Source organism: Pseudochaenichthys georgianus, chromosome 22, assembly GCF_902827115.2.
Source record: "Pseudochaenichthys georgianus chromosome 22, fPseGeo1.2, whole genome shotgun sequence".
NCBI lineage: Eukaryota > Metazoa > Chordata > Actinopteri > Perciformes > Channichthyidae > Pseudochaenichthys > Pseudochaenichthys georgianus.
In genome coordinates this window covers 19,682,144-19,696,414 of record NC_047524.1, presented here as the reverse complement: position 1 = coordinate 19,696,414, position 14,271 = coordinate 19,682,144, and the positions used below count along the sequence as shown (strand labels likewise).

At 42.3% G+C, this 14,271-nt stretch overlaps 1 protein-coding gene across 1 annotated transcript; it reads right to left on the bottom strand.

Annotated features, from left to right (window-relative positions):
• Positions 1-463: 463 nt before the first annotated feature.
• LOC117468185 (cytospin-B) lies at positions 464-13,523 on the bottom strand. Its single transcript, XM_034112203.1, has 12 exons — positions 13,210-13,523; positions 12,542-12,657; positions 10,363-10,938; positions 10,110-10,162; positions 4,729-5,240; positions 4,254-4,350; positions 3,637-3,703; positions 2,910-2,970; positions 2,565-2,661; positions 2,295-2,411; positions 2,157-2,216; positions 464-2,041 (listed from the first exon to the last, which is right to left on the bottom strand). Exons 2-12 carry the CDS (start codon positions 12,579-12,581, stop codon positions 1,952-1,954), a joined length of 1,770 nt encoding a protein of 589 aa, XP_033968094.1. The 5' UTR covers positions 12,582-12,657; positions 13,210-13,523; the 3' UTR covers positions 464-1,951.
• Positions 13,524-14,271: the final 748 nt, after the last annotated feature.

The following is a 14,271-nucleotide window of genomic DNA, read 5'->3' as shown; positions in this document are numbered from 1 at the left end:
TTTTGTGTGAACATTTTACTACTTTGCAGCATCCTAACAAATACATCCACATTATTGCAGTCCAGCTATGTGGTCTGATGTTTTAATTAATTTGTGATAGCAGAAAGTGGTTGTTTTTGAGGCTTTGTCTTCGGGAAAAGGTGGTGATTAGTCACACAAATTATAATCTTTTGTTGTTTTAAAGTGGATGTCATATTTTGAACTAAGGAGTAATTATAATTTTCACAGAGGAACATGATGACACAGGCAGAATGAAAAAGCATGCATTTCCTCTTCCTGACCAGCAGGTGGTAGGAGAGTCAAGGCTATCTCTTACTACCCAAAAAAGAACATAAAGCAATATTGACTATGCCAAAAGCCCAATAATACTCCGCCTCAGTCTTTTTATTGCAAGTGTTCCATGTCAAAGTTTTGTTTTTAAATCACTTGTTTACACAATACCCACACACTGTTTGTTGCTTCATATTAACATTTTATTTCTTTGGTGTAATTCTTCACACTAGTTACATATACACATGTTTTACAATGTTCCATTTCCACAACAAAAGGAGTATTCTTTCCAATATTTTAGACACGTACAACTTTGGCAAAAATAACTCGGCTTTGAACTTATCAAAACAGCACAAGCTCTTCAGTTTCTTAGCCCCAGTGTAGTACGAGGGTGCGTTTGTGCATATGTGAGGCTTCAGGTGTGATGTGAGGTGATGTTGCAACCCAATGCGTAAGCCTGTGTAGGCTTGTATTTTTGTATTTGTTTATGCTCTATTTAGAACCTGTCATGCAGTTACGCAACATCTGTATTGTACATTATTACATTCAAACACCAACAAGGTGCTGACAAAAGTGCATATTTACAGAGTGCTTAAGAACCAGAATAAAAGAAGAATCTTGACAGAGACAGACAGAAGGCAAAACAAAACATTGGCAGATAAAAAGTGTGCAGTTTTAAGACTGCTTACAGATTTGATGAAGGTACATGATGCAATACAGTACTTTTGGGAAGTGAAGTACCAGTGTGGAGACAATGACAGCAACTGTACAAATACATTCCTCATAATTCTATAAAAATGTACTCTTGTTTTGTTCGTGCCAGTTGATTTCTGGGATGTATTTGCTCTTAATGAAAATGAAATGTAATTGGCAGTCAAGATAACTCTTGGCAAGATAAGATACAAATATCTTGTCCTCACAGTTCACAAATTGTTAGGAAACATACGTTTTGAGTTTGAAAAACATAAAAAACATGAATATCTAATTATCTAATTAAGATTATTATATTTTTCAGTAATTATAATGATAATATTATTAGTTCTTCAAATTTCACTACTGCTTACATTCTGCTTCCTAAAAGGTCTTTTAGTGGCATCTCACCGATTCATTGCACATGGCACAACACCTGCTTTTCCAAAGTGTAATGGGGGCAAATGATAAACAATCAGCCACTCTGATTATTCATTCATTAATCATTGAACACATGTTGTTCAATGAGGCCCAATTAGTAATAAATAAGCGTTTTATTAGTTTTCCCCCACCTTCTACTTTTACTGTGTCTGAACTCTTGAGACTTCATACTTATGTATGTGAAATTTCAGCTGCTTAAGTATATGAATAATATAAGATTGCTTACAAAAGTGACAAGGTATTACTCTCCACTTCCGTGGGACATTTTCAAAACGTTTGACAGAAAACCAAGCAAAATGAACTGTAAATCACAGCAGCAAATTAAGATTTTCCAAATATTTCTTAATTTGTGACATCAGGTTTTCGTCAGGTATTTTGATGTGAAACTGTAGATTTGAATGTCTTTTTTTGCTAAGAAAATTATTTCGGAAACACACAACAAAAGTTATATTTTCAGGGGGTGCCATCGTTATAAACAACTTATTTTATATCTTCTTAAGAGTTCTTAAGGATCCGCTGTGTTAGAGTTGTCTGTCAGTACCTCCGAGGGTCACATCTCAAAGTGACGGTAGATGCTCTCCACGTAGCTCAGGACCCTTTGCCAGTCAGGACCGCCTCCTCTCAGCATCTCCTCTACCGTCTGTGGAGCACATATTTCAAATACGCTCATAAGCTTAACCTTGCATCTATCATAGGAAAAATATGATTCTTTATTGTTTTGGTTTTTATGTATTCATAAATGCCCCAAGGCTCACCAGGGTTGGTGCAATCCCAACCGTCTCTCCTGTTTTGAACGCCATACTGAGATTCTCCTTCTACAAAGAGAAAAAGGGATTGGTAAGAGGAGCGACATTCAGTAAAGAACCTGTTCCTCTCCATCGCACAGGCCCTACCTTGTTCTCTGGAGTGAGGCTGGTGTAGGGGATGTGTGAGGGGAGGTAGGTGTGGTACACGGCACAGAAGGCCAGACCGTCGGCCCAGCTGCTGCTGAAGTTGGTGATGTCGATATTCTGCATGGAGGAAAAACACTGATAGATTAGGCTAACATATCTTCAGCCGCTCAAATATAAAAATGTCCTGCTTTTCTCGGGTTTATATCATATTAAACTGAATATCTTTTAATCCAATATCTTGTTTTTTTGACAGACAAATCAAAGTGTCACCTTATAACCTTGTGTCCGACTCTGACACCAGCGGAGCAGAGAGTTTCTCTTCGAGCCTCCATGGCGACGCAGCAGCATGTTGAAACCATCCTGGGATCTGACAACAACAAGAGACACATAAGCAGGGCTTATCAGATGGACATTACAAAAACCAAAATAGAAACCTAATGAACAAATCCATTCAAGTATAAGAGGTGTTGGGCTACAAAAGAGAGCTTTTCGAGTTCACCAGACAAAGCCACTAATTAGTCTGATTGTGTCCTTGTGGGAATTGTGTGTGTGTGTGTGTGTGTGTGTGTGTGTGTGTGTGTGTGTGTGTGTGTGTGTGTGTGTGTGCAGACGCACTTGGTGGGAGGAAGCTCAGTGAGGACAGAGTTGTATTTGTTCAGAGACTCCTCACGTCTTCCTGTAAAGACAAGCAACCATATTTACTGAACATCACAATCAAGCCATTATAGATGCCAACATGAACGTTCACTAGTCTTTAGTTAAAGTTTCACTTTCACAATGAATAAACAGCACTTATTATAATAATCTTGAAAGTGAAGCTTTAAAAAAGGTGCCCTTTTTCCTGTGTACAAACACAAATTTAAATATAACCTTTCAGTGTTTCCTACTTCCTCTTAAAACTCCCTTGAAGTCTAACAGATATGCTGAATGCATTTCCTTCATTCAAGACATGCTTAATGTCTTTCATTTTTTGTAAAGCACTTTGAATTGCCTTGCGTTGAAAAGTGCTATATAAATAAACTTGCCTTGCCAATATGCTTTTTTAACCTGAATATAATAAATATTGCACTTTTCACAATTATGTTTGCTTAAGAGTTGTCTTCTTCTTTATTGGGTTTTTTGGCATATTGCTTCACTTGGTGTAACCACCATCCTTTATCCTTCCTGTGCATCCTAATGCACCTGTACAATACAAACAACCCACTGCTGCTAGTGTTTAAAGACTCTACGGGTTATTCTTTAACCATTTTTGGAAGTGAAATAACGCTAAAGCTATACCAAATAACACAAGCATCCTGTGACACACTGTATACAGGCCCTTTGTACACACACACATACACACCTGTATCGGAGCTTGACCTGCTGTCTTGCCAATCCAGACTTCTTCTGCCTTTTGGTTGCACCGAGTTCTTTCAAACAAACAAAGATTTGAATTTAGACAAAGTCATTAAATGAACAGCGAACCATGGACTACAAGCATTTGCTTTTTTGGCCAACCACCAAACTCTAATGAAGGATCTTCCTCGGTGTGGGGGACACTTCTGTGTAGCAATGCAGGAGGAGTCACCGACTCAAAAGGAGACACGGGGAGAGCTGGAGCTTTGATGTCAAATACTGATGATTTATTTAGGAGCTTCGGCCAGAGAATTAACAAAACAAGTCAAAGAGTCAGAGGTTCTGACTTCACGGTAGAGTTGCCACGTCAAATCTGAAGAACTCTACCCCAGACCCGTGTATTTAGCTAGTTCAGAGAGAATAGCAAGATAACAAGATAGAATCATAACACCTATATCAGCTGACGCCAACAGGCAGGAACAGGGAGACAAAACACTGAGAGCCACACCTGCAGCCAAGGTTACAGGTGTGTGTGCTCAGTCAGGACAGTATGAATTGATAAACTGGGTCAAAGTTATGGGCCTTGGAAAATATTTCTCCAACACTCGGGTCAAAGTATTTCACCTTGTTTGAAGGTCCAAGCGTTGAGGCAGTATTGGGCTGAAGGGTTCCATTCGGCCCGGTGGGGGATACTGAGGGGGCCTGTAATCTGGACAGGCTTCTGCAAACATCAAATCACATTGTAAGGAGAGCAGACCCAATAAACTAAACCAAACGTTTTAAATGGCATTTTTGGACAGCTGTTGCACTTGGCTCCAGCTGTAAATGCTGTTTAATCTGTCCTAAAGTGGCCTTATGAAGACTTGGGTTGAGTACAACCACAGTTCTGCCCAAATATGGAGATTGTTATCCATTGGTCACTGCCATGTCATAGACAACAAATGTAAGAATAAATGTATTGTGGTTGCGTTTTTTAAATATCTGACTGTCGAAACTGTCGAAGTGCGATCTACAAAAAAATATGTATTAGTTATATGTTGCAGAAAAACTATTTGTTTCCCTGTATTCCCTGAAAAGCACTAGGTCAACACTATCTCACCTTGACCTCTCTGTAGTGACCGTCCTTCGTGTCTCGCTGGTTCGCACCTCCTCTCCACTCCTGTCCTCATTGGTCACATTTCTCAGGTAACGCTGAGTCACACCTTTAGAGTCTGTCCTGGCCTCCACGCTCACAGTATTCTTCGTCATCTCATTCTGACTCCTACTCTCCAACCCCGACCTGAACGCCCCCTTCTCCCTGCCTCTCTGGGTCCCTTCTTTGCTTTCACAGCTGTCGGTTGGTTGTCCATTGGGCCTCTCTGCTTCCTGGCATGGAGCCCGGGCGAGAGTGGCCTGTCTCTGCTGGCTCTCCTTTAACTCCCCTCTCAGGGTGACTAGTTGCACATCAGCCTCCTTTAGTCTCTGCTGGGAAGCGGTCAGCTCCCTCTCCGCATCTTTGTGCCCTGTTCGGATCGCGGTGAGCTCTTCTTCTGCCTCAGCTCTTAGACGGTCCGCCACTGACACCGCCACCTGTAGGTCTGCCTGGAACTGCAGCCATTCCCCGCGCTCCGTCTGGAAGGGAAAGAGCAGGGGCGTTAAACTTTATGTTGCGAACACTGGTATTTTGATACGATTGATGGTGCTTTACATAAACTAGGGATGGGGTGATGTAGAATTGTAAGGAATACACCGATTGGCAGGACGTTGGTATCAGTTGATGTCCACTCTATTTACCATCATCAGTTTCCGATAAAAACTTCTTTGCAGAATCTTTATTGTCTGAGTTACTCGTGAATATACTCATAAGCAGAATGTCTTTTTTAACATAAACGGCATGTCTTTTTTATAGGTTTTGTTAAAGATTGCCTGAAAAAGTCCTTCCTACAAACACTAATACTAAATGTATTACTTGTGCAAATCATTTGCTACACCAACTTTATACACAGCATTCAAAGGAAAAACACTGGATGAGACTGCCAAAACCAAACATAGCTGAACCCTAAGCAGACAGGCTATAATCAAATGAACAATCGATTTCCATTTGGCCCTCATTAGGAGAATACATAGAGCCGAACTGAGCGACAGGCCTCAGCAAGCAGAGAAGAGTATAGCTGGCAAGTCAACTCTAATGAGGCATAGCTGAAGTTCGAGCAAAAAGGTTTTTCTCCCGTCATATAAAAAAAAATAACTACAAAACATATTTGCTCTTGAAGAAGAACAAAAGTCCCTTCTAATAAATCTTGGTCCAACAGAAAACACGATTCAATTTCAGGAGTGTGGCCAAGGTTGCATTATGAAGTGCATTCTGTTTCTAACAACTATCAGCACGGCTAGATGGAAACCTTACATGGAACAGATTCGGTTTCACATTTTTGAGCATGAGGGATGTTGAAAACGTTTTTCATATTATAAGAGTATTCTTGCCTCGCACGCCTACAAACACAGCTTGGACATCAAAGGTCGCTCTCTCTGCTAATGAGGGTAAATGCAAGGGCATTAAATCAAATCTAAATAACCATCATCATAAAAGAAGAAGAGGATTGAGAAAGACAGAAAAGGAGAGAGGAAGGACAATAAAATCATAATGTTAGGAGAGTGGAGCAATATAGACAGAGATGTAAGGGACTGCAGAGGAGCGGAGGAGTTGGGAGGGTTAGTAATTAGATGAAGAATGGATGGAGATGTGGAGGAGGAGGTGATATCTGAGCCAAGTCGCTCCCTCATCTGACCAGTGACTCAAGACCACAGCTGGACCCGATTATATATACACACACACACACACACACACACACACACACACACACACACACACACACACACACACACACACACACACACACACACACACACACACACACACACACACACACACACACACACACACACACACACACACACACACACACACACACACACACACACACACACACACACACACACACACACACACACACACACACACACACACACACACACACACACACACACACACACTTCTTTTACCTCACCACCAAACCACATCGTCAAGATTTCTCACACCCACACTTTCAGGGGTAAGTTGGAGCCCGAGCAACATGTTTTTGGAAAAGTTCTATGTTTAATAATAGTATAACACATATTTGGAGTTGAATCTTTCAAGTCTAAATATGTGTTATCTGGATGTAGACACTCCAAATAGAGCATGTCTGTTTGAGGAAACAGGAAAGGGCGCTCCTCATGTTCACACTGAGATAAGGGTGTGGGTTGTAAGTCTTGAGACACACACACACACTCCCTCAAGAGCTGACCTAATGACCCACTGCAAGACCAGATGTGGTACCCAGCACACACACACAGATACACTTGCCTGTCTATACTCTTGATGCACATCTGGGTTCCTGACAACGTCCTGGAAAGTGTCCAGCACACTAGGGAATTGTTTCTGTGTGTGTGCGTGTTCCACATATCTGTCCCTGTTTTACCTCTACACCCAGTCTGTCTTATACATACTTGGGGAAACACCCCAACTCTGTAATGGTTCCTCTGTCCTGGTGTATATTCCCAAAAAGTGGTTGAATACACCTATTATGGGACATTTCATTCACACATTGACAAAATGGGCAAATCCTCCCGACTGGCACATGAAAATAGCCTGGTAGCGCCTACAAGTCCCATGTATACATGTCCACACAGACATCAAAGAAAAAAGGGGTGCGAAGTCACCGCCATTTGCTCGGCGCTGCAAATTCAACACAGCATGCACACAAGGCTCCTGTTCCTCCCAAACACACTAAATGTTACTTTCACATCTGAACAGCCTCCAGATACAAGCCTTTTTTGAGTTCGAAGAAGCCTTTTGAGGAGAAAAGAGAGGGAACATGGAGATCATTCTTGGAAATCTCCAGCAGCGTTCACCTGGAACTGATTCCAAAGCAGGGCTTTAAGATTGACTAAATCTCCAGGAGGGAGTGACCAGCCACCCACGCACACACCCACTACCCAGACATGAAGGGGGTGTTTTCAATGTTGTTGGTTAAGACAATGGAAGACTGGTGGTGCGTATAAGCATGGACAGATGGTACATCGGATAATATCCTTAGTAGGTCGCTGCACATTGGGTAATCATGTGTCTTCAGAATTCAGTTTACAAGACAAGAACTACATTATGGCTGCGGACAGACAGAAAGACATTAGCATTTGGGAATGCAGGGCTAAAGAACTGCGGAGGAGAGGCCTAGCTCACAGAATGTGACTGGAAGAATAATGGCTACTTAAATTGTACTAAAGAAAGGTCAAAAAACAAGGAGGTCACAGCTAAAGAAAGAAGTCTTAAGCAACTTGGAGTCAGATTAAAGATGGATGGATGTGAAAGAGCAGAGTTGGAGGCGAGGTAGCGATATAGAGAAGGGGTAGGGGAGAAGAAAGGGATGAGATAGAAAGGAGCATTGCAGCAAATAGTTGGAGGGTAATTGTTCAGAGTTCTTGTGCTCACAGAGGAGCGGTCAGCTCTCTGATGGAGAAAGAATGAGGCAATGAAGAAAAGGCAGGGTCGGGAAGGAACAGGGGGGGGGGTTCTATACAAAGCTTAAAACCAATTGCGCAAGCCAAGACTTTCAATGCATCTGTACGTGTTTGTGAGACTTCTGTCTCCCGTGGAACACTCACACAAAACACATGGTCAGTCAGTCACTGCAGGCCTCGCCCCCACCTCGTCACACGGCGCAAAACAAAACAAGTTTTGTCTCCTGAACAGCCGAATGTGAACCCCCTCCTCCGCACTGCACTCCCCCTACTCTTGCTCACCACAAAAAGCCTCCCAGGACAGCAGAGCAGACAGAGGGTTCATAAAGTCCAGCTTTGGAGGCTTATATTGCCCGACCGAGGGCCCATGTAAACACAGTGTTGGATCGCCCCCCGATTTTTAATACTCAGCTACCTCTCAGTGGTGTACCACAGTCTCTCTGAGGTTTAGCTGGAAAGGCTTATGGTCCCTTGCAGAGATAAGGGATTGTGGAGGGTAGAGTAGAGATGTGACAAGGAAGCACATGATTGCCATGTGTGTCAGATAAGCACTTCATTGTAATATAATGATTAAATAATTCTGAGAGGAGAGGAGTAAAAAGATGGGGATGAGGGAAGCACACCGTCATATCCAAGCTGTAGTAATCTGTGGCAGATCTGGAGGAAGCTGGGAGCCTCTGGCTACAATCCTCATAAGGGAGGGTCAGGAATTGGAACGAACGACTGACAGGAAATTACAGCAGCATATCGCCATCCTCATAAGACTGTGGAACGCCCCGGCAATAGAACTGAAAAATGCTTGCAGAATTGACCTTCTTATTGTACATGGTTTACGTAAGGTTTTGGGATTGGAACCTAAACGTGGGTGAATCCAAAATAACTGGTGAGACCCTACTGGACAAGAGATTTGAGGAAGTCAAAGGAAGATAAATACATGTGTGTGATGGACTTTAAGACTTACTTTAAGAAAATAAAGAAACAGACTAAAATGTAATACTTATGTTTCAACTGTACAAGCATGAGATACAACCAACTTTGACAGAAGATGATCTCAACGATGTTCCTCTTTTGGGCCTCTCAGGAGAAGCATAGGACAGGAAGACCTCCATTAGTAAAGCTGCAGCTCCCAGCGGGGCCCTGTCTAAGGCCTATTGTGATAGTGAGGGGGGTGGAGGGCGACATGGTGTGTTATCTCCTGGATGAGTTCACAAGCACTACTCTGATTTATGTGTAATTACAGGATGTGACTTCCTGTTTACACGGCTATACTAGGAATGTTGGCAAAAAAAAGAGATAGGAGAAAGTACATCTTACTGGGAAAGCAAAGCAACATTTGGAAATAAACCTGAAAACTACAACCATTAGAACACTGAGGTAATTTTAGTCTCAATGTGGTCCTTAATTGACTTTGTTAGCAACACCTGCTCCTCCTAACTGTTACCATGACAGGTTACTTTAATAACTTTAGAAATTCATAGTGCTTTTTAAAAAGACTGTCGCTAGCGTATTAAGCTTAGCTAAATGACTTTGTTGAAAAGTAAAGATTTAGTTCATTTGTTTTAAAATGAGAAACGATAGTAGTAGAGGTAGTGGGAAGCTAGTTAGCAGCTAACAAGCTAACCTATACATTGGAGCAGATTAATCCATGTTTACACTTCTGCACTTGTAGTTCTGCTTTTAAATGGCTAGAAAATGAGATTCCATACTCCAAACTGTATATATATATAATAAATACGGTTCTTTATACAGCTTCATGTAAATCGCTAAACTGGACAATTGCTGGGCCTACTTCAAATAGTTTAGGCACTAAGTACACTTGCTGTTTGGGGTATGGGCAACGTAAACGGTCAATTACCTTTAGTATGACACAGACCACACAGACAAAAACTAGATAAGAGAAAAACAGCCAGTATATATATTTAAAAACAACAATCATCTCACCTGTAAAGTACCCTTCAAACTCTTCACTTCTGTCAGTAGATGATTCAGTATCCCTGGGTGAAGGATACAGAAATGTCAGAAGACTTCACATGCATATCAAATACATATTAAAAATGTAAAATAAATGGATTTACCCTTCTCAAAGTAGGGAAATGTTAGGCCACCAATGAAATGGCAAGTTGTATTACTCAAACTGAAATTCTGCAGTCTATACTTTTTAAGGAGTATATAAAATATACTGTATAAATCTTACCTGCTGTGTTCGTGGCCCCCTCCTGACTGGCAGTGATACCCAGTGTCGTCTTACACTCCCTCAACAGCTTCTCTAGCTCCTCTCCCTGGCTGTCCACAGGCTCCTGAGCGGGCAGTAAAGACTGACTCGGACCACTGTCTCTTTCCCTCCAGTTAGAGGAGAGGCCCCCCACAGGTGAGGCACTACACTGAGAGGAGGTGCTCTTTGTGGGGCTGATGGCAACAGTCTTCGAGACCGGAGGGCGAGTCGTTGAGGTAGGAGGACCCCCATTCCTCCCCAAAGCAGCTTGTCCTCTACCCACAGTACTTCCTGACTTGTTGTGCAGCGGACTAAATCCAGGGCCAATGGTAGAGCTGTTAGAGCCGACTGGTGGATGAGGCTTCCAATCAGGAGGGGGTCCTGATGATGATGCTTTCTTCCCAATGGGTGTGAGGACTGGGATTGGAGGTGGAGATGAAACAGGGGCTGCAGGGGAAGGTTGAGGTGAAGCAGGGAGGAGTTGGGGGATACCAGGGATGAAATCTGGAGCATCACTCAGTGGAGATGCCGAAGGAGTATGGAAACTGTCAGGGGCCCCTGAAGAAGAAAAACAACTGCATTTGTATATGAAATAACAATGTTACCCCCATCCAGAAATATTCTAAAATATAAAATATGCTTTTAATATTACAGTTATCAGTTGTTATTCAGAAATAATGCAATTCCTTAGTGTATATCCTCTGTGTTTGTGCATGTATATCCTCCCCTGTGTGTGTAATGTGTGTAAACAAACATGGAGAAAGAAATGTCCCAGTATGTCTTCTTCTTCTTCTTACTTCACAATAAAAAAAGAACTGAGTCAACTGAGGAACTGAATCATGAACAGAAAGACTGGGAAAAATCCGTTCAGTGGTAACTAGTCTGGCATGTTGACACTGAAAACACCATTCAGTGAGGGGACCAGACCAGAAAACATCCAGGCTATGCCCCTGAAGATGAATGCTTGAATACAGACATTCCTCTTGGACTGCTCATCCACAATGGTGTAAGACACTCATTCTCCATATTCAGGAACACACATACAAAGGACAAATGTTGCCCATCCATAGAGCAATTTGCAGCAGTCAGGCGCAAATAAGTTTCCAAACTCTTTTACGTTTTGGCTCAGCACTCCTAGTCCGTAACAGCATGCCTCCAATAATAGCTTAAGATGCTATGGGAACCACTACGTGTCTCCTTCATTTCTTTTCTCCTTTTCCTTGTTTGGACAAAAGCTTCACTGCAAGCAAAAGTTATGTTTTTTCCTTACATGCTGTACGAGCAGCAGTCAACATACCTATGGTGCATAGGTATGTTGACTGCTGCTACTGAAGGGCCAAATTCCTTGCAAAGAATGACAGGATTATCTGATATCTTCCTCATGCCACCCCTGCGTTTTATTTCTTCATTCCAAACCTTAATGTGATCGTCCAACCATGCACACGAGTGGCATGTTGACTGAATGAGAGGTTGTGTGTGTGCGTCCATTGAGGTGTGTTTGTGTCACATAGCATTAAGCTTCCTATGATTAATCCGCTGCCCTTGTGCTGAGCCGGGGAATTATGCTGATTCATCACAGCTGGCCCGGTAGGGCCAGAACGAATCACATAGGGACGCGAGGAGAATGACCACTCACTATGCAACACACAGGAGGGCTGCCAAGAATCCTGCTGCCGTTCATCACACACACACACACACACACACACACACACACACACACACACACACACACACACACACACACACACACACACACACACACACACACACACACACACACACACACACACACACACACACACACACACACACACACTTTCCGCTTGCTTCTCCTTTTGCTTGCCTTCAATCTCCTGATTGCCCCTTATCCACCCCTCTTTCCTCCAGTCTCTTCCTGTATTTCTCTACGTTTTTGCTGCACCATCTTCATTCTACTACATGTATCAGAGCCTCGAGGTGTGCTGGCTGTATTCTCAAAGAATGTCAACATAAGGCCCACACACACGCACGTCTGTGTGTACTGCCAAACACTAGAAATCCATTTCAGCATGCAGAGACAGATCAAAGGAGAGTCAAAGGAATAGAGCTAGCTAGTTTGTGTGTGTGTGTGTGTGTGTGTGTGTGTGTGTGTGTGTGTGTGTGTGTGTGTGTGTGATCCTACCTGTGGGTCCATGGCCGTCCTTGCTGGAAAAGTTACCCATACTACAATAGTGGGGGCCACTGGTGGGGCCCTGCAGGTGCTTGATGCTCTTTAACTTAGCCCAGACCAAGGTGGCACTGTGGAGGTCACACACACACACACACACACACACACACACACACACACACACACACACACACACACACACACACACACACACACACACACACACACACACACACACACACACACAGATGATGAAGTCATGTAGTGTTATCCAGCTGATTTATTATCCAGTTTTGAACAGAACCAAACTTAAAGCACTTTATGTTCATGATAGACTATGTGACAAACAAAGCGGTCATATACATCTTAATAATGAACTACAAAAATGCACCAAACCCGACATTCTACAATAAGGGCAGTCCAAACAACACCCAATAATTTTAATTTCGCGGAACTTATTTGAGCAAAACCTATATTTATATATAAAATATAATTATATTCTGACTAACGCCATTGATTTGACATATATTTCCACATAAGCCCGAAGCATCAAAGAATTTGAAAACGCGTTTACAAAAGTAACTTTACTTTTCGCCCACTACGTTAAAACCGACAGTTGTATTCTTAAAAGCAAAACAAAGCGGATACAAACCCTGTAGAGTGGATAAATAACTCCCAGATACCTTTTGTTTGGAGTTTGGTAAACTCTTCTTCTCCACGCTCTGCTCCTCTCAGCGCCCTCAGCCAAGCGCTCTGCCCTGCTGTGTCCTCGCGGAGGGGGAACGGTAACGGCAGAAATACAAATGAAACTGCATTTCCTCCGAGCAAAGGTCAATCCGAGCTACATGTTGCTGTATGAAACATCTTGATAAGAACATGAAGCGTGATTTAAATCCGAACATCCAACCAAAGAGCGGAAAACAAATTCTGGACACATCGATGAGCGTTGGCGCCGATAATTCCCGGATGTGCCCACTAGAGGGCACCGGCAGGCCATGTTAGGAAGAACCTGTTGCCTTTGGGGTGGGGGCCCTTCCTCATTTATGTCTGACCTAATATTAAGCTGACTCTCACAGACTGGTGGTGACCCACAGCTCTACAATAAAGCTTTTATTTGTACTGGATTTAATGTGTTGGCTTCCCCATAACACCAATTGTGTTCATGCAGTTGTGATTGCTTCGAACTCCCTATGCTCATGAATGACAACACTTGCTGATTACCTTTTTTTAGTGCATTAATGTTACTATTTTAGTTACATGGGATAAAACTGGAACATTTTATTGAGTTGATTGCCATTGTGCTATTGGCCTGCTGCCTGAAACTCTGCTCTGCTGCATTCCAGATTGAGTTATGACTTGTAGATTTGATTAGATGTTACTCATTATGAAGTAATAGTAAATTAATCTGCTAGGCCTACATATGTTATGCTTACTATGGTGTAACATCAAATCATGATTCCATTGCAGGTTACTTGAATACATCTGGTTGGAGCAGGTATCATGTTTGACACAAACAAAATAGATGAATAAATACAAGCACATATATTTGCACATTGTGTACAGTACACTATGAGGGCTGAACTGCACTTTGGATAAACCACTGATTAAGGTAATGATTTAACCTTTTAAACTCCAGAACATCTTCCATATCAGTTATTCTAAAACAATGTAGCTCACTATAAGATCATTGTGATAACTCCAAGTATAATAATGAGAAATGCCTTACCCATCATGACAAAGATAGC